Source organism: Centroberyx gerrardi, chromosome 14, assembly GCF_048128805.1.
Source record: "Centroberyx gerrardi isolate f3 chromosome 14, fCenGer3.hap1.cur.20231027, whole genome shotgun sequence".
Taxonomy (NCBI): Eukaryota; Metazoa; Chordata; class Actinopteri; order Beryciformes; family Berycidae; genus Centroberyx; species Centroberyx gerrardi.
Genome location: NC_136010.1, coordinates 16986980 through 17008802, shown reverse-complemented (window position 1 = coordinate 17008802; position 21823 = coordinate 16986980). Strand labels below are relative to the sequence as shown.

Below are 21823 nucleotides of genomic sequence, written 5' to 3'. Positions count from 1 at the left end.
CGCTTTTCCATGATCTCTCCTCTCCATTCACCCTCCCACTCCTTGCCCTAGAGAATACCACTGGTGCGTGTTGTATGGTATAAAGCAGCCTATCACCATGTAGCATCACCTAGGTCCAGAGACCAGGTCTTACCTGATTGGTTTCTGCCAGGCTGCTCACACATCCTATGCAGCATATGGAGCAAGATGGATGGCGTGATTATAAAAGAACACATGGTTTGACATTTATTAGTTGCTTTTGAGTTCAGATACTTTCTCATTTCCTTGCAGCGTTGGAGTTAGTTTCTTTTTTTCCCCCCTGAAATTGATTGCCTTGTTACTCAGCATCTCTCTTTCACTCACACACATGCTCCCTCTCTCTCTTTCTCCCTTTTTTGTCCCCAGCCAGTTGGAGGTAGTAAATAACTATTGATCTGGGCCAACTGAAGCATGCTAGCTAGGACGCTGTAGTACTAACTGCTACCCCTTGTCTGTTGTCCCTGTTGTTGGAGCGCAGGTCTCTTTTTGCTTGTGCATGTTGACTATAGGGACTTCAGTTTGCAGTTTTACCCCCGAGAGGCTGTCTGGAAACAGTATTGATGATGGCTTAGCATGCCATGCTGGTGTAGCGTGTTCATTCACCTATATCTCAGTCTGTGACCTACCTGTCGGAAAGACACAGTGAGAGAAATCACAGGGTGGGAGGATGCTATTAAGTTAGCTTTGGACTTTTTCTTTGTTCTGTTTCTTTAACTAAAAGAGCGAGAGTATCTGAACAGAGGTGCTGATGTTTTCTGGAGATCTTGACCCTGGCTGAGGTCTCCTTACAGGAATAGAGCAAGATGCACTGGTTTCACTCCCATCCAGTCAGAGGATTCCTCATTCCAACAACATGTGGAAGTCTGTGGAGAAGTGTTATGGTGAATCTGCTGATGCGCTTAATGTGCTCATTAAATCAGCGACAGCGACACATGTGTTTCAGCTCATCCTGCCCACATGAGGCAGAGTCCTAATTCAATCTGCAGCCTCCCTGGTTAGCCACATGCGCTAATGCCTGCACCAGGCCCTGATGCAGCCTGACACTGCCATGCTGGAAATGCACTCTGTCTGACAACCGTGGTTGCCAGAATGGCTGCGGTGAGGTAGTGAGGTTTTGGACTCTCTTGCGTTGGGAGGGCCAATGATGCGTATGGGATGTTGGGTGGGGGTTTGAAAGAGGTGAGGACTGGGCCACATTTGGTCCTCTGGCACGCTGGGGAAATTTGGGTGGCCAGAGAGAAGCCAGCTTCATTAGGTTTCTCATTTCATTTTTAATCAGGCGGTCCAGTGAGGTAGAGGTGAGCTAAAATAACAGTGTTATTAATAGAGACACACACTGTCCACTAGGATCTGGCTCTACTAGGTAGAGAGAAAAGAGAAACCGTGGGAGAGAGAAACAGAAAGAGCCAGCAAGAAAACAATGAGAGGCAATTAAAGGTTTTTTTCCAACAACTCTTTTATTTCTCCAGTCAAAACAAATTAACCTAGGGCTGGCAAATGCAAATGCCTGATGTTTTTATGCCCAGCTTGAAAGGGTGAGTCACTCTTGTTATGGCGTCGTCCCTGTCACCTTTGCTTTGGCTCAGGCACAAGACAAATCGGTGTGTGTGTGTGTGTGTGCGTGACCTGGCACTGGCCTCAGTGACACACTGGTGATTGAGACAAGGAGACAATGGCAACAGCAGGTCAACCCCGGGGTCCTGTTACCACTCTGCAGGAGAGAAAGCATCATTAGAAACTGTGTCACATTATCTCACATATTTACTCTGTGGGCAAGGGAGTAATGGCTATGGTTCAGCAATTTAAAGGCACCCTCCCTCCCTCCCTTCCTTCTTCATTCCCTCCTTCCTCTCAGCAGATTCACTATAACACTTCATAAACTTCCACAGACTGTTGGAGGCGCGAATAGATGGAAGTGACACCCCATGCATCCTTCTGGATTCCTTTAAGTGACCTCAGGCCAAATTCCCTGCAGAGCAGCAGTACCTCCACTGCTCCACTGACTGTGACAGTAGCGATACGACTTGAGAGCTGTTCAAATCCTCTCTCTTGTTTAAAAGACCACAGAGAAGCCATAAAACGTTAGCCCCAGCCCCATATATTTTTGTGTTTCTAACTCCGTCTATTGATAATGGCAGTGATGTACTGTGTAGGAAAGGCACTAGACTGTAATCATGTTTGCTGCTGTGTCTGTGACTGTCTCTCATGATTATATAGTCTGAGAGCGAGGGCTGATGTCATCACTATCAAAAGAGACAGAGAGAAAGAGGGAGCAGAGGTGGAGATGGAGTGAGCGGGTACATGAGCAAACATGTAAATGGGCTCAGTTTCTTTTGCTGACGTCTGTGAATGTGCGGCTCTCTGTCGAATCGCCTATTTCTGCTTGTGTGCGTATGTTTTGTGTGCTCTGTGTGCGCGACAGTACGTGTATCTGTGCACATAAAAGTAATGCAGGGCTGAGGATGAATCGCTGTTGCATGTGCATGAGCGTATCTCTCAGGTTCAGCTGCCCAGTGCACGGCTGAGTGATGCTCTCCGCCTGGCCGCTACTGCACTCCCAGTACGCAAACACCAGCATATTTCACAAACAAGCGTTGGCTGGTGTGCTTAGCCCCAGCGCCACCTCAGATCAACAATATTAATGCACTCCAAATATTAGTTTTCTCCCTCATTACCAAGCCGGGTGCTCTACGCATGAACCCACAGCAGTCCTTGAGGATGAAGACGGCAGTGTGTGTGCATGCGTGTGTGTGCATGAAGCCAATTACACTGTAATGCGTTTGGTTTCTTTTGCTTAAAGAGAATATTTTGCGACCGTGTGTTTGCCGTAATTTATTCTTATAGACAGCAATAGCCATACATTGCTGGTGATGAATTCATATTACTGCACTGAATTGCCTTGCACTTGTTTGTGCAGTGGAATATGAATGTATTTAGACAAGAGCCATGACAGTCTCACTAAAGAGTTGCTTCTCGCTAAGCCTAAGTGGTAGAATAGTAAATAGAGAAAGAGAGGAGAGCTGTGCATCGTGAAATCCCCATCTGCTGTAAAGTGGGGCTCTGACACTTTCAATCTGTTCCCCCTCTCATTCGTCCCTCCCTCTCGGCTCTCTCTCTCTCTCCTCTCTATTATTGCTCTCATCCTTGATCTTCCCTCTGTGTCTGTTCCTTGTTCCCATGACGAAAGCCTCCTTGGTCTCCTTTATACAGTAATCACAGATCTATCTCAGTGACAAGGCCTTGGCATAAGTCCCACAGTGTTGGTACTAGCTTTTAAAGGTAAACCGGATGTTTTGAATTAATACCTTGCGTTTTACAGTCCGCGCACATGAATCCCTGGTGGCAGTCACCTAACGTGGCAAGTAAACATTTGTTTTTCTGACCATGTTTTCCACCCCACAGTAATTACAGTGTGACCGTGTGGGTGTGCAGTTTTCCTGGAGGGACCATGGGAAATGTTCTGCGCTGTGTGGATGTGATAGAGGAACCAACATGACCACTTCCTCTTGGGGCACAGGGACATGTGGTGGGGATTGTTTCTTTTTTCTACTCTTAAAATGTGAGTGTCTTTATTCTCTTCCCATGGTTCGAAGCACTGGGAAAGGTCTGGTATGAACCACAAGGAATATTCCAGTTTTCAGAGCCATGAGAATGGGGTTTTGGCTTTAGCTGTGTTTTGAAAACATTTGTAGTAAGACAGGGGACATTGCAACATGCCTTGTATTTACAATACTGCAAATGCTTCAACTGGGAGGAAGCATGGGAGATAGCAGCATACAGTTGCGATCTATTCTTTGTGAGGAAATGCTCCAAGGCCTCAACTCCTGTAGATTGTGCTTCCTTTGTCTCCTGTGTAGGAAGAGGGGAATAGGTAACTTCATTCAATTATCAGCACCTCACTCAGCCCTTTGAAGCTCAGTTGGGTCTGGAAAATCGTTACGCTAGATCCAATCAATATGAGATAGCAGTTGAGTTTCTCCCAATTTGCTGGTGTAAATGTGATTTCCACACATAAATAGATACATGATGCCCCATTTGGAGACGTATTTCCTCGTGGATTTACCCTTAAAAACCTGTTTATCCAGGAAATTCAGCGTGGAATAGAAATATCAGCAGGTCAGACTACCTGCCATTCAAAAAGAAAAACATCATTCAAAAATCTATAGAGGCATTTACTGTCAAGTGCATAACAAACTAAACAGTATGCAGACTGAACAACTACGGCCTCTTGAAGCATGTTTTTGTTGCTTTGTTTAACATTTTTGTATTTTTTTTTCTCTTTCTTTTAAATACAAAAAAATGTTATGCTTTTTCATTATCTATGTAATGGTTGTTATGTCTTCACCTCACGAAGATGAGCTGCTACTGCATCAGCTCTCTCTCTCTCTCTCTCTCTCTCTCTCTCTCTCTCTCTCTCTCTACTCTCTCTCTCAGTGCTACTAATCCAGCTGTGTTTGTGGCACAAGCTCTCTCCATGTTGGCCAGTCAAGGGCTTTCTGTGAAACTGGAGTGAAGGATGGGGTAGGTGGAGGGAGAGAATGAGGGATTGAGGGACGGAGAGTGGAAGAGGGAGGTGGAAGGGCACATACCTGCTAATAGGGTCACAGAGCCTGGTCTGCAAAGCCCAACCACTTACTCATTTTTCTCCTGGTTTATATATAGGTGTATGTGTGCACCTGCTGCTTTTAGCAGGGCAAAAGCAGCAGGAGAGCTGTTACGTGTGTGTGTGTGTGTGTGTGTCTGTGTGTGTGTGTGTGACTCTGTGTGTCCGTATGTACATATGCACCTATGTGAATATCTTGGTACAATGTATATGTGTTTGGGGATGAGTGTGTGTGTGTTTGTGTGTGTGTGAATAGGCATGTATGCTTTAAAAAATATACCCCAAACCCCAAGTATGTGAGTGATGGCTTTACCCTCTGTGTGCGGTGGAGTGGTTGTGTGTGAAATCCCGAGCTGTCTGATTCGCTGGCTCAGGCATGATGCATCTCCCCACCTTTCACACCTCTGACTTAAGGTGTGCAGCACGTTGCAGTGAGATTGAAGAATGAAGAAAAGCAAGAGAGAGATACGGGGGATAAGGGCCGATCAAGGCCGACCTTGGATACATAAGAATGAGTGGGGTACAATAACATGCAACACACACACACACACACGCCCCTTTCCTCTTACACACATATATATGCACACACATGCCTTTCCCTGTGCTGGACATCGCTGAGGGAGCGCCGGTTCCCCAGGAGCCTGTGGCGATGAACAATGTCGGGATGGAGGTAGAGAGGGAGGGGCGGGTCTGCAGTTAGCAGGAGACGCTAATGAAGTATGAAGGGCTGAAGCATGGCCGCATGGTTCCTGCCAAGCACCGCCAACCCCCTCTCCTGAGCTCTACCTGCCCCAGGGACACAGAGAGGAAGCCGGGTCACTCAGGAGAGAAGGACTCGAAGGCTCATTCTGAAACACGCGCACCCACACAAACTCTATTTTAACAATATTAATTATTGTCAGTTTTCTGAGTGTTTTTACTTTAACGGGAACATTTCTGTATTTTATCTCCGAGGGGAGTGTTTTTACGTTTCTTCCTTTCTCTTCGCAGCTCCTCGCCCCTTTGTACCTGGCACTTTGTAGAGCTACATAAAAATGTAATTGCAAAAATGTCAAAGCTATTACTGTGTCATTCGCACAGTCTGCTCCCAACTGTGCTTCTTTCCTGTTATTTAAACATGCCTGTCTTCATAACTGCCCACACACTAATGCATACGCACACCTGACAGTTCTCGGCCACACTTCCACCTTGTCATTCAAGCGCAATTGTTTCGTGAAGAAAGAGTCCATCCTCCACCCCGTCTACCCCCCCTCATCACCCACTCTCTGCTCTATTAACCATCTGCACTGAGTTAAGCAGGAAGTGAGTGCATTTAGCTGACAGCACATCCTTCATGACTGCTGCGTCTCACATCATGTGTGTCAGGTGTCATGTCCAGCAAGGAAAGAGCTGGCATTTGCATTCGCATTTTTGTTGCTGTTAGTGCTTTTGTGCGGGTGTTTGCGTGCGTGCGTGTGTGTGTGTGTGTTTGTGTGTGCACCTGTGTGTGCGTAAGTTTCTTGTTGCGCTACATACCTGTCAGTGTGTAGTCTTACTCTTAATATGCATCGCTGAATCCACATCTGTTGTCATCCCAGTGTTTTGACATGCCCCAAACATGTCAGGTAGTGTGGTCCTTGCCTGTCCCTGATCTGTCACTTGTGGGTGACTGGCATGATCCTGACGTGTCCCTTTCATGACCTCCTGACTCTTCCATTTAACTTAAAAAAAAAAAAAAAACAGGACCTGTCCGTGTGACACAGGCTACGTGCTAAACTACGACGCAAGTAATCCATCCTAACAATTGCCAATTTAACTCACGCTACAGGGACAGAAATCAAATGTTGATCCTGAAACAAATTATTTTAGTCATTTTGAGGTTGCCGTTCGGTGTCCATGTGTGTTGCCTGCTTACGTACATGTGGCTGTCACACCCACTGCAGGGCCGTGTGTAGGTGCCAGGCCCAGGGGCTGAGCCTGTCGGTAGGTCAGGAGAAGATGGCTCAGGCAGGCAGAAAATGCCACTTTTATGCCATCCAGGCAGGTGCGACCGGGGCTCTGTCGGGATCGTTGACACATGTCATGCTGTGTGTCTGTATACATGTGTCGGAGGGGTGTGTGTGTGTGGGGGAGGTTACCAAGAGGTGGACGACTCAAATGTTAACACAGACCTTGTTGAAACATGGTCAAATCAATGGGCTAGTGTTTAAAAGTAGTACAACTGTTTCTCTCTCTCAGTTTCAGCCCTAACCTCTCTGATAAGTGCTTTGCTGCCTGTTTTCCTTATCCCTCCTCATTAAAATTTCCTTAATCTGCATTCTCTCTCTTTCTCTGCTTCTCCCCCTCTCTCTATCTTTTATTGTGTGTATATTGTAAGTGTATGTGTGTGTGTGCGCGCTTGCACAGATGTGCATACGTGTGTGCCTGTGTGTGCCAGCTCAGGACTAGGCCCAGGGAGCGATAATGAAATAATGACGCTTATCAAACCACTGCAGACTGAGTGGAGCTCTCTCTTGCGCTCTCTCTTCTCTCCCTCCTTGTCTTTGCCACTCCTCTCTCTGCCTCGACGCCCGTCTCTCAGGCTGATTCCCCGCCTGATTCTCTCTGCCACTCAGATACTCGGCTGCCTCTGCCGCCACTGGTGGCGACGGCGCTGCTGAAGCCTACAGTGCTAATCCAACTGTGGTGCACCGCGTACCAAGCGCTGCTGATTCTCATCCCGATGATGATAACTGTGGGGAAGAGCATCAGCGTTGACTGATACGGCTTAGTTGTGCTGTGGGGTCTTTATCAATGTGTGTGTGTGTGTGTGCGCACACTTGTGTGTATGTACATTTGTGTGTGAATATGTGAGAGAGCGAGAGCGATAGTCACACAGAAGCATTTATTTGGCAATTTTTTGGCCAGGATAAGGGGTCTTTTGACTGTGGAAGATGAAAGTAACGGAGTCTTCCAAACAGTGGCCTGCACCTCATTATGGGCCCAGAGCTGCTCCTCATTTTAGCGATAAATAATTCAAAACATGGCCCAAATGAATGAGATTCTTCCCAACCCTCCCTCCATCCCTTTATCTCTCCATCCCTCCAACCCGCCTCTTCCACTGTGGTGAGGGTGTAGGAACGGGACTGCAGTGAGTGTTTTGTGTCAGAACCTTAAATAAAGGACAGTTTGGTGTCAGCCCACTAATGAACAGCGAGTCTTTCATTACCAACACTTTAATAGGCTTCCTCTGGTTGCTGCACATCTCATTTCTGCTTCAACACTGGTCTGCATATTGGCCGGCGCAATCAAGATGTGGCTTTCTCCCCCTCTCTCTTTTTTTTTTCTCCGTCTCTTAGTGACAAGAAAAGTCCATGGAAAGTTAACTTTTTTTCACCCGTTCTATAAGCTACTCTTCCCCCTCTCTCTTCGTCTCCCCCTGTCTCCCTGTCTCCTTCTCTATCTCTCCCTCTCCCTTTTGTTCTACTTCTCTATTGTCTTTTCCCCTTCGCTTCCCCATTGCCCATTTCCCACCTCTCTCTATCTATGTCTGTCTGCAGTGGCCTCACCATTTAAAAAGAACATTAAAAAGAGATGGGAGGGATAAAAGGTGAGATGGGGGTGGGGTGGGGGTGCGGGGTGGGGGGGGGGGGGGTGTTGGGGTGAAGAGAGAGAGAGTCAGAGAGGTGGAGAGAGGAGGTGAAGGAGAAGGAGGAGAAGGCAGAGGGAGGGGCAGAGGTGTGAGGCAGAGAGGAGCGGAAGCCTAAGCGATGCTGACAGGGACACATTTGCTCCAGAGCTGTGGAATTGTGTTGTGTGAAATTGAAACGGCGGAGCATCAGGAGCAGTTATTTGCAATAAATTTCAACTGCTTCAACACTTTGAGGGTACCCCCCCCCACACACCCTTTCCCTCCCTCTCTCCTCCTTCTTCTTCTCCCACTTTTTTCAGCTCCCTCTAGCCACGCTATCTATTTCTATCTGTCTCTATCTTTGTTTCTCTCTCTCATTCTCTTCCACTTTCCTTTCTCTCCTTCCTCCTCTATCTCCAACCTCCCCCTTTGCACCGCTGGTCTCCCTCAGGCCTGCTGAGCGTCGTGTCCAGGCCTGACAGTTGACGTCCAGGCTTGGCTTCCTCACCACAGGACTCTCTCATCTTCCACCCCCCTCACCTCCAACCCCTCCCTTCCCCTCCCGCCCCACGCTTTCCCCCTCGCAGCATCACACTAAGCTGCAGTGACAGGCGCCGAGGCTGTCAGCCAGTCAAAGAGCAGAATTAATTTGTTTAATTTCATACCTTTTCATTTAGCCACCAACCCAGCCAAGGCACGGGGTGTCAACGCATCCAATAAATTTCACACGCGTGCTATTTTCCAAAATGCCCTGGCTAGAAGAGGCAGCGGCGGGGGGGAGTCAGGAGGGCGCCGAGAGGAGAGCGAGGATGGGGGAAACATTAGCACCTTTCATACAGTTAATGTATTTATATCAGGATGTAATGGAGTGTTTCTAATAAAAAAAGGCAATTTCCCAAATCATTTTAGCCAACTGATTATACAAGTCCATTTGAGCTCCAGAGGCCTTGTGATAACATTGCCCGCAAACCTGTTACAGGGGAAATGGGAAGTGACATAAAGTTTAGTGCCGTGACCTCGTCTGGGCCTGTCAGGTTTTTAAGGAGCTCACAGATGCTGTGATGGAAATATTAATTACTCTGGATTCTTCCTGGTGTGTGGGCCCACATACACGTATGCACATGCTCGCGCGCGCACCCACACTCTCGCACACACACGCACACACACACACACACACGCGCACACACACACACACACATACACACACACACACACACACACACACAGAGAACTAAAAGCTTGAAGAAAAAAAAACAAAAAACAACAGCTGTTCAGTTCCAATCAAGTTCTCTACACCAAGTATGGCCCCAACACCACTCCAGAGAGCCATTCTGAAAGCAATATCCAATCCTCCCCATGAATTTATGTACTACTTCCAGAATCAGACAGTGCAGTGCCCATTGGGCATAATGACACATTTGAATAAGATGTAATAAATGAGATCTGCATTTACGCTGGGGACCTTGTCTCACTTGGCCGTGGCAAAGGGATGGTTTTCACCAATGACACAGTTTCCTGCTCAGGGCCTCAGTGTCGAGGCATGGCGCTGGAGTGTGCATTTCACGCAATGATTCCTCCCAATTCAAGTGCCAGGCTGACTGTGGGACTGTTTGGCTGCCAGGGAAATAGGGGAAGTGGGGAAATTTAAACCTCCAGTAAAGAAGAGCTAGAAGAATGATTTGTTAACCTTTATTTACCCGGGGAGTTCCTGGACACGCATACCCCTCGTTCAGCAACACTCTGCTTCACTCACTCAGTTTGTGTGTGTGTGTGTGTGGGAGGGGGGTGTTATTTACTTAAACTCAGATTTGTATATTAATATTTATATTTAGGCCTATATCAGTGAATTTATGGCTTTAGAATTCAGTTTTAGCCAGTCTGATAACATTCACAAAGGGCGTGCAGGATGCATTTGGTGCATTGGTGTTTAAGATTATATTATTATTATATTATATTATTATTATTAGATTCAATTAGATTAGATTAGATTAGATTAGATTAGGTTAAATTGTATATATGCATATATGTGTAGATGCATGTAAAAAGGTCACTCATCCATGCATGGTCATTTGATTGTTTGTGTCTTCTGTTCCTTGTGGTATTTGTCTGCAGCCACTGTGGCCAGTGTGATGTCTTTGTACTCTATGTATAGGTGTGAGTCTTTTTGGTGGATCTTTTGCACTGATGGTGGGGTAACCCGAAAACATTTAGCACTGTTTGCACTGTTTCACATGAGCCCATGGTATTTTATTTTTTAGTAAACAAGGTGTTCTTGCATTCTAATGCTGCATCTCGGTTTGAGGAGTTGTTTCCTTCCATTGGAGAGTGCGAGCTCTTCTTGCGTCTAGCTGAGATTATCGGGGACCGCAAAATGAAGCTAATCTGAATGTTGATTAACCTTGATGTTAATTGATGACCATGATTAAGATGTCTCCATATCTTTCCAAGTGTTTTTGCTTCAGTACCCCGTTCTACTAGTGCTGGGGACTATTCATCGACTCTGTGGCTCACATAGACTCCTTAGGGGAAAGTTAACACGCAATATAAACTACAATCCTATCCATTAATTATACCAGACCACAAAACCACATGTATCAGCAGGCATTAAAGTCGTGTTAATCCATGCTACTTTTTTTGTATTAATATTGATGTGTTCATAAAAGGCTGGGCTCTGATTAGGGAGACCTCCATGCCTTTGATACAGGGCTGTAGGGATTTCTGAAAAATGCATGAAACATAAAAGTAATATGCAAAGTTTATTAACTCTAAATATCCCAGCGCCAGGCACTATGTGATTACACAATGCTAATTAAAAAACACACTTCCAGATCCCCGTGGAATCCACAGCTTCATTTTACAAGCTTTTATTATTGGTCTCCCCTGCACACCTTATGTACATACTATAGTGAGAGTGTGTGTGGCCATGCGAGGGAGCCTTGCGACACCTGAATACACACGTGCAATGTTAGGTTTATGAATGCTTTAATAAAGGCGGGAACGAACCAAGTGCTCAGTTAGCCTTCCCTCTGAGCATGCTCCCCTGAGGTCTGTCACTCTGTCCTTAGAGACTCAGGGGAGGAGACAGAGGTGACGCATCCCTGACAGCCTGGCACTAGCAGTTCTTTAAAAGCACTGCACTCGCTCAATGCAGGGAGCTAATGTGTTTGACCCCTCTTTCCCAAAGGAAGTGCTTCCCGGCGCCTGCAGATGAATGAATCAGCGTGTTTATAAAAGCTCCTCATCAGTCACACCATTTTCTTCCTTCCGTTCTTTTTAATCTTTGCTTTCTGTCTTTATGGCTTCCCGAGACAGTGATACTAAACAGTCATTAACTGAACTCAATATATTGCCGGGGGGATTAAAAATCGTTGTGATATCACACTTTTGATGCTGAAATGAGATACAAAAGCGTAAGCTGTAGATATTGATGTTAAAATAAGAATTGGCAAAACTTGTTGTAAATATCCCAAGGTATTATTGGGTTCAGATTACTGCTCAGCACACCCTCTGGCTCGAACCCCCCTTTGGATTTCTTCTCTATCAATTCCTAACCTCCACTTAAGGCAGATGTGAACTCTTCCTCACTCTTTCATTCCCTCTGTCTTCCTCCTGCTTTGTACCAGGCACTGGAGGCAGCTGTTTTAATATGTCTCCCATATGGATCTTTTCTAAGATATTCACAGGAGCCCAGTTTTATTCTTAGCACCTGCTCACATAGTGACAATAAGAGTTCATGAAATGTTAACTCTCCTGGCACATTCTACATAAGCCTAGGCTAACTGTCTCTCTCTGTCTGCCTCTGTCTCTCTTCCTCTCTCTCTCTCTCTCTCTCTCTCTCTCTCTCTCTCTTGCTCTCTCTCTTTCCCTGAGACCCTCTCTATCTCTATTGTGATCCTTTCTGTTTGTCTCATTTTCATACATATTACATATTCACAGTTCTTATCCATTTTTTCCCTTGACTATAGCTCTTTTCTCTCTGCAGGGAATAGCTTTATGATACAGCCGATGGCATTACTGACTCCTGCTCATACCAATAGCTGGGATTGAAACCAAAAAAAAACAAAACAGCAATTTAAAATGCTTGTGTGGGTGTGTGTGTGTTTGTTTGTTTGTGGGTGCACAAGTTTGTATGTCTGTGTGCTTGTCTGCGTGTGTTTGTTTTTTGTTTATGTGTATTTCTGTGTGTGTGTGTGTGTGTGTGTGGGGGGGGGGTGACGCATGCTTTGGTACTTGCGTGTGTGGATACCAGTACACAGTAATAAAGTGAGCAAGGCCAGCATGAAAAAAACAAAAATACTATATATATTTATATGTAGACAACAACTATGCAGGCAACGTCATTCGTCATCCCATTCTTTCTTTGGTATTTTGTCCTTTGTATGTCTCCATAGCAACTTTAAGTGAGAAGATCCTGACTAACTCAAACTGTTTTAATGCATGAAGACAAGGTCAGCAGTAAAATGGCTAGCTCTTGTATCTTTGATGAAAGGGACATAGGTGCGTCTGTGCAAGCAGATTTCCTTCGGTGAATTGCCTCTTCATCACTGTTCCTTATCTTTCTATGTGTGTTTTGCTAAACACATGCACACACACGCGCACACTCACACACACACACCTATCTGATGGTCACGCAGGGCAGGCTGTGCCCTGGATCGCCCTGAACCTTGGGCGATCCAGAGGTTTTGACTTCTTTGTCCCCCTCCTGTCACCACCGCAATGAGCGATGAGGGTCAGCGCTCGGGTTAAATGACCAGGCTCAAGAACCGTCGTCCGAGGAGCAGGTCACCCTGTAACTGTTGCTGTGGAGAGACGCACAACCGCAGCCCACTGAACTCGCCCCTCTCACACACATGTGCGCGTATTTTCACACGCACACACACAGAAAGATAGAAAAATGTGACACATGCTCAGCCAGAGATAGATACACACGTGCACATACACATTACACACGCACACACACACACCCACCCAGGCCAGGTAAGTGAGCTTATCCCCCTGTGGCAGTGGCTGAGAGGCTGCTCAGTGATCAGTGAAATGGAGTGTTGCTCAGCTCAGGCTGAGCTTTATTCTCTGGTCTCTCTCCCACTGAGACAGAGCCACATCCTCCACCAACACCAGTCTAGACCACAGAGAGGGAGACTTGTGTGTGTGTGTTTGCATGTTTGCATTTTTGTTGGTACAAAACTCTGTGTGTGTGTGTGTGTGTGTATGTGCATGCTTATATATTTGTCATTTGGCTTTTTCTGCACCGTTTTTGTGGCTATATTTGTGAAAGAGTGTGTACAGTACAGTATGTGCAAGTGCATGTGTCTGCATGCATGTGTATTTGTCCTGTATTTGACTGACTGTGTGTGTGTGTGTGTGTGTGTGTGTGTGTGTGTATACTTTGCATTCATACTGTCTGTATTTGTTCTGTCTTGACTGTGTGTGCTTGTGTGTGTCGGCATCAGTGTAGATGTTTGAGAGAGTGTGTGTGTATGTGTGTGTGTGCGTGTTGGTGTCAGTATGTGTATCAGTTTGGTCTGTAGCAGAGGGAGGTGTCAGTTCTAATCTGGGACAGAGCAGGGATGGAAAGGTCAGCTCTGCAGTGAAACATAGAGAGATAAAGACACACACACACACACACACACACACACACACACATGCATGCACACACATATAGACACAGAGACAAGCACACATATAGACACGTTGAAAAGCAAGTGCACAAAAGAAAGATATTTACGGGAAACATGACTCATGTGAAAAGGTCAATAATTACACTGGGGATTTGCAGGTGTATGCCACCTACACTACATGTGAGTGTGCGCTTGTGTGTATGGATGTGCACACGCGTGCATGTGTGTGTGTGTGTGTGTGTGTGTGAGCAGACATGAGGGAGCAAGGGATGGAGAGAGTGGTTCTCTCTGTGCTTTCTGTGAGTCTTGTGATGTTCCTCAGGGGAGGCAAAAAGACAATGTTACAGTGCAGTGAGGAGTGAGAGCGAAGCAGAGAAGAGCGAGAATGGAAAAGGAAGAGAGCCAAGAGAGTTCAGTGTGAATTTCCTTAAAGTGCTCCATTTGGTGAGTCATTACTTTCACTAAAGCCGCAAAGAGCATTTTGTTCCCCAAAGGAGTCCCTCCTTCCCACTCCTCCCTGCCTCTTCCCCCCCATTCCTCTCCTCCAGAATGCCACCGTGTGTCTATCAGTGTTTGTTTTTCAGATGACTTTTCTTACTCGGAGCTTAGGGAATGTCTATGATCTTTTAAGATTTACCTCGTACCTTCCAGTGTATTCCTCATAAATAATACATTGTAAAAAGGAACAAACAAATGCTCCATATTCACTACATTATCTGCAGCCCCTCTTTGCTTATATTCATTTTTATGGGTGAGGACTGCTGATCCAAGCTGATAGATTGTGTCTGTGAATTCGGAGAGCAGTATTGCTTACTCATGCATATCTGTTGTGGCGGTGATTGTGTCCTCTCCGCGGGATCTGGCCACAGCCATACAATCAGCTCAGTGTGATAAATAGGAACGCAGAGAGAACAAACCTCGCTGTCACTACAAATAACATCTGTGGGGCCGCCTTAAGGCCAGCAGAGGCTTTCTCTTACACATAAACACACAAACACACATGCACACACACACGCACAGGTACACACACACACATACACACAGAATCCGCCTCCTCCAACCCATTCAGTTGTTCAGAAGGTTAGTATCCTCTCCTGCGTATTATTTCGATCTGCAGAAACAAACGCCTTCGCTCCCTCTGGAGTTTGAGATAAGCAGATTGGTTTGTCTTCTGGAGAAGACAAAAGGAGCTCAGTCCAGACAAAGGTTTATGAAATGGCACCACGGCGGTGGTGGAGAAGAGACCGAGCTCACAGGAACCTCTGAAACCTACCTCTAAAGCCAGAAAATGTCACTTCCCATACCAACAACAAAGACATGCAAATTCCTACCCAGGTACATTTTTAGTGGTTTTACATCTGAGTCTCCTGCTGGCATGAGTCTTACCGTGTGACCGCTTCACTGGCCGTACCATTTTCATTGTTTGTTGGGGTTCTTCGTTCGTGTTTTCAACCCCACTACCTTCATTTTTTCTCATTAAAGACCTAGACATCAATTTCACTCTACTTTGGCTGTAAGATGGTAAACATTTCATTCCTGGTTTAACTTGGTGTCAGGTGTGTTTTGCTCCTCTGCTTCCCTCTCTCTTCAGCTCTGAGAACAATGAGAAGATCAGCAGACAATGACTGGGTGGAACCACCAAGTGCTCGAAATGCTAATCAGAATTGATCTGGACGGGATTATTAAAAGCTGGGGTGATTGCTGTGACAGTGCTTGGCATGGGGCTGATGCAGAGCACCATAAATATTAATGGTGAACGCCCATCAGAGATGGGGTGTCACTGACAGACCCATGATTACCTGCTGAGTGCCGTGCACAGCAACCTGCACAACTGACTGGAGAAGCTCTGTCAGGTTCACACACACACACACACACACACACACACACACACACACACACACACACACACACACACACACACACACAAACTGGAATGTGGGCCAGTGAGGAGCCTAATTGAAAACATAAACAGCGGTGGTGATGTGTGTAGTGACAGGGTTGATTAGGCAGCAGCGCTCCTACCTGGCTGGGCTCTATTAGAGATCTAATGGAAGATGTTCAGCCTCTCACTGACACAGCAGGAGAGACTAAAGCCATACATACACACACACACACACACACACACACACACATATACGATGGCCTCTCTTCCAACTTGTCACTAGCCTGATAAGCCTCCCTATCTATACACATAATTAATGGATAGGTATTAACAAGGAAAATAGTGATGTGCCTACTCTATTGATGTTCACTGTAGCTAGGCTCGATAACAACTGATGAACACATGAAAGATGTATTTGAGGACCAAATTTCTGGATTGATTCTAGATTGCTCTGAAGTTGGTTATTGTAATTTACAGATTTTTCCTGATCTTCATCTTGTAAATGGTGTTTTTGTGTCCACTTCTATTCCTGTGGAACACGGCAGAAACTAATTTTCCCAACATAGGTGAGATAGAAGGCCACATCTTCATCTTTGGCTCGACGCAGACAAATATGTCCCACACTGGCTTTTGAACACGTTATCTTTGTCATTGCGCAATCTTTCTCTCTCTCAAACACACTTTCAGCTACACACAGCTACAGCACGCATACACACTCAGACACACACACGCGCACACACACACACACACGTGTCCTTATCGGCTTGGAGACACAGTTTCTCATCGACTGAAAACCGGGGCAAGTAACGTCTTCTGAGATGACCCCTTTCACCTCTGGACACAAACAGACTCCCTCCTCCCTCTTCCTCCCTTTGAAGGGTGCCATTGGCTAAGCGGGGCACGTCTGTATTGATGCACATAGTTGGCAGTCTGCAGACAAGATCCACACAACATCCAGGGCCATGGAGAAAATCAATGGTTCCCATCTCTGCCTGCTCCTAACTGATCTGAGGGCAGGAGATGGTCCTGTTTATGACTTCATTATTGGCTCTGTCTGAATTATTAACCGAGGTACACCATCATAATCCACTGCCTCTTCAGGCCAGGTGTTATTGTGCAAAGTTCACCAAAGCATTAACCGCAAACCATTCACACTCTGGCAATGTCTTTTGGCTCCAATATCGGCCTCAACGATTCTCTGCTTTTCTCTCCACGTCCACATCATAGCCATGCTTAGGCGATGAGAGTTTCAGCTGTCTAAAGTTAGACCTTAACATTTTGATGCTGTATGAGACTGAGGAAAAGCAACATCGTGCTCTGACATTTTGGTTTGATTCTCTGAGTCGATGCCAGGACTGAAGAGAGAAATCGTACTCTGATAATTTGACATGCTGTGGAGTGAGATAACTTTTATGTGCCTGTGCTGATTGATATGTTTTCCCAACTACAGATCTGTCAGGCCTTGCATTCAGATGTGCAGAGAGATGCATTCATTTCCATAGAGAGTAATGCTAATTGTAAATAATCCTCCTTAGTTATTGTCTACAGTTTTCCTCCTGATATGCTGCAAGTGGCTGAGGTGTCACCTGCTACGGCAGAGAAAGGATGTATGTGCCTGTCGGCCTCCCTGCCTTCCCCTCCAGCTGTCAACCCTGGCCCGGTCTAACGAGGAGAGGCAAGGCTAATTGAATCCTAAACACTTTCTCCTTCTGCTCATCCCTCTCTTTCACTCCACCCCCTTCTGGATCTCCCACCTGCACTGCAGGGTTGGTTTAAAACTCAGGCCTCTACCTCAACACGACATTATCCTTTAGCCTTTGGTGTCACTCTGCTGTTCTTACTCTCTCTCTCTCTCTCTCTCTCTCTCTCTCTCTCTCTCTCTCTCTCTCTCTCCCTCCATCTGTATCTCTCTCCTCTCATCGCTTTTATCTCTAGCAGTTCTGTCTCTCCCATGGCCCAGGGCTTAATTGCTGTTATCCTATTACTGTTTTAATGGTCCGTTAGCACTGAATTTGGTTGATGAAAATGTATGAGCATAACTGTAAGTGCATTCTCTCGCAAAGCTGAGACCAGCATAAGCAGATGTCAGCACAACTATAATCATTCTGTGGTGTTTTTCCTTGCTTTTCTTCTTTGGTACATTTACAGAAGAGTGGGCTTTCAACGGGCTGCTCCAAAGCTGCCAGGGTTGCGATCTCAATCTTGACACAGCCTGCTGCGGTTTGCTCGACCCAAAGGCCAAAGCGCTTACTGAAGTAAAATAATTTTCAATAAAAAGTACATTAATGAATAAAACAATCACAGTAATTGCATGCCAGCTCCCTCTCAATACAAGCAAAATGAAAACTCTTCATACTTCTTCGCAGCACTTGTTCAGCAGTGGACTTTAACCCCTACCGTAGCAGACAAATAGAACCTGCTAGAAGGGAACCTCTATGAATATCAATCACACTTGGGATTCAGAGGCTGCGCCTGTGCTTTTTAAAGTCAAATACAGCTCCTCAGGCTCTGTGATACAGTGGTCAAGGTGGACCAGATTAGTATTGATTAAAGTTGTACGGTGCAGTTGTTTGATCATTCTTACAAAAAGAAAACCCAAAAAACAGGTGACCTTTAACTCCGGCTAACTGTTGCTTGGAGGAATGTGTGCGTAGCGTAGGGCAGGAGGGCTTTGGTAGACGGTGAGGGCTTCGGTCCCTGCGGCCTGCTGGTCAACCTTTAAGTAATGATAGATGAGCCAGGGCTCCACTCAGTCCCCATTCACTGTATTCTCTGATGTTAATGGCCTCTGATGCTCTGATAGACAGAAGCATGTCCAGGGATAAATCATTCAGAGGTCATCGGTGAAGCTGTCACTCATGCGCTGTCTGGCTCCTCTCTCCCATTCCCTGTCTCGTTCTCTCTCTGTCTGCCTGTTCTTTTTCTCACTTTCTTTCTGTCTGCATTACCTTCTCTGTGTTGGTCTCTGTCTTTTCCAATCTCTCTCTCTCTTCATCTGACTAGCGCTACATTTCACACGCTCTCCCTCCCTGCTCATCACTCTTTGGTATCTCTTTCACATCTCTAGGCTTTGTTCATTTTCACTGAGACTCCCCCCTCCCTTAGAAGAGCAATGTATCCTGGTTCTGTGTCTTTCTCCATCTGTCCCCCAAGAATCATAAGGTTAAAATTCACAAATTGGATTTATAAGTTTACAACCTGGACAGTGGCTCAGTAATATGGTTGGGAGTTCTTAGATTGTTCTCTCTCTCTCTCTCGCTCTCTCGCTCTCTTGCTCTCTCTCTCACTCTCTCTCACTCCCCCCCCCCCCCCCCCCCCCACTAAGTGGCATAAGCCCTTTAGGGCAGGCTTCAACAGGAGGCTGAAGGCCATGATGTCAGTTGTAATGGGAACATTTAATTTCATTAAACACACTCCACTGTGTCCACTGAGAAAACGATTGTTGTTTTGATATATGAGGATTAATTATTAACAAATGACATGGTGGTGCTTGTTGCTGCCTGACACTCTGATGAGTGCAAGCACACAAATCTGCACAACACGCACACACACACACACACACACACACGCACACATGCGCACACACACACACACACGCACATACACACGTGCAAGCACACACGGTGCAATTTCCCACGACAAACACATCTTATAAAATAGATTTCCAGTAATTACTGCTGTCATCGCATATTCCTTTTCTCTTTATTTTTTCCTGGCTGTTGTAGGTTTAAGTGGCTGTTCTGTGGAACAAGACAAGCACTGCTCCATAATGAAGTGTTTAATATTTGATGCCATTGGATTTCACAGCTAATAAAAGCTGCGTGCGTGCCTCCATTAGCCCTCTGTCCAGGCTTGAGAATAGTGCTGCATGGCTGCACAGTGTAAATCACAATCTGTCCATTGCCAGCTAATAGGGCAACCAAAAAAATCTGTCATGATAGAAAGTCACAATACATACACTATGCTAGCGTCTTACAATCACCAATAGTAAATTATTCACACCAGTACTTTATGCTGTTTTGGTGCGTGACTGTTGGGCTGTGGCAGGGGACATGGAGATATTTTGTTGGAGGAGAGGCTCGCTGGAGGGTTATCCCTCAAAGAATCTTTGAGTGGCGTGAGACAGTCCCCTATTAATTTTGTGTGTGTGTGAGTGAGTGAGTGAGTGAGTGAGAGAGCCCTAACAATAGAGAGAAAGCTCAAGGCTTGATCTCTTGCAGTATCCCATGAGGCATCGCTCCACTGTACACATTTGATTGCCAATGCAACAAAAGGTTGCAAAAAAAAAAATAAGGCAGACCTATATGCAGATTTGAATGCCACTGCATGCATTTTGACTACATTATACACATATGTATGCATTTATTTATGTATTCATGCATATATGAATGTATTCCTAATAGTCACTCTTTCTTTTACATGTCTCTTTCCTCCACCTTGATGACTCCCTCCAACTCAGGTAAGAATAAAATCATTTATTTGCTTAAAATAAATAGCAGGAATTCTCAGCCCCCTCTCCTCGCTCTCTCTCTCTCTCTCTCTCTCACCTTCCCTCTCTTCTTCTTAAGTCTCTCTTTCTGTCTCATACCTCAGTAAGCTCCCCAGAGGAAGTGACTAAGGAAGTAAGGGCCAACAGATGTCGATATTATGAGGCCAGTGAAAAGAGTCATGACAGTCATTGATTCCAGAGAGAGCAGAGAAGTGGGTGAGGAAAATGGTAGGTTTGGTGGTTAGGTACATGACGGGCTGAGCCAAGCAGATTGCAATGCCTTTTTTTTTTTGGCTTGTTTTGATGGGGCCCCGTGCTCTCATATATCACCTCCAATAAAGAAATGGGTTTCTTAGAGGGACAAATGTAGTTCTCGAAAATACACACAAACATAGTGTGTAAACAGTCATTAATAGCTGCCTAGATGTTGAAATAGGGCGAGTCCCGCTCCCTCCCTCGCATCCCCCTTCTTACTGAGCAGTTCGCCCTGCAGCACTGGTAAAGGCAAAGGCAAAGGCAGTGACAGAGGCCTGCATATGAATCCAATGTGACTGTGTGTGTGTGTGGGTGTGTGCTAGTTTGTAGTCGTGTGTGTGTGTGTGTGTGTGTGTATCAGGGCAGGGCAGAGGACAGAGGGGCACCTCCTGCAGGGCAGCAGCAACCACCCTGCTGTGATCAGAAGGTCTTTAATCAGGGGGAGCCATAGAGCTGTACTCAGCCCCAGCCTGCATTTTGCTAGCTATTCTCCCTCTGCATTCCCATTTCCTCTGTCTATAGCTCCCACAATCCCCTGCTCGCTGACAGAAGATCTTAGCACCTGTCTCATAAGGGTCACAGAGCAATTCACACACCGGTGCTCTCACATGGCTATAATTGTGATGGTGTGATAACTATTTTGTAGGCCTCTTTATTTAGACGACTGAAATGTCAGGGAGGTACTTCTCTCAGCATTGTATTCAGACAAAGCAGAAATGATTTAAACCCAGGTGTAAATGCACCCGAGATGTTCTGAAGATTCCATCACCCAAACAACCTCCAGAGGTCAGAGAGGCATTTGGCCACATTAACAACAAAGAGTAAATGCAATACATCTCCAGTCCACATAGCAAGTATATAAACTTTTGCATGCAGACCCTGGAGGCACATGCAAATGAAACAGGTGGCAGGTAGCTCGAATACCTATATTCTGAGGGGAAATGCTATATGCTGGAGACGCATTTTAATATCAGCTGTAAGTGTAATCCTGCTAAATACCCACACACAGCTTGAGTACAAGATGCATGTTATTGACAGGTGTAAGAAGAACCAATCTGCTATGCCTGTCCACAAACAGACTAAAGTGGAAAGATGCCTCAGATGTTATCACAGCCTTGTGAGCACAAGCTGTATTCACGGCAACACTGATCAGATATGCAGCAGGGAGAGTTCAATTTGAAGATGGCTATAAAGACTCATATTCCCTGCTAAGGAAGTGGTGCTCCCCTTCCAATTATATTTAGATTAGAGAGTTGGAGCTTGCTGGTGTTAGAGCTATTATTTAGGGAGGTGTAAAGGTTACAAAGACTCCCCCGAGTAACCATATTCAGCACAGTAATTAGCCGGGGAACTAGGGACATTACTGTAC

General features: G+C 45.8%; 1 protein-coding gene across 2 annotated transcripts in view; it reads left to right on the top strand.

Moving 5' to 3' along the window:
- LOC139931135 (cadherin-4-like) overlaps positions 1 to 21823 on the top strand; it is a 200901-nt gene that overhangs the window by 34174 nt on the left and 144904 nt on the right. The window contains exon 3 of one of the 2 annotated variants that reach the window (XM_078288160.1): positions 15019 to 15034. The exons of the other annotated variant lie outside the window; for it this stretch is intronic. Coding sequence (XP_078144286.1) covers positions 15019 to 15034 — 16 coding nt within the window. The remainder of the gene's footprint in view (positions 1 to 15018; positions 15035 to 21823) is intronic. 2 annotated transcript variants of the gene reach the window in all.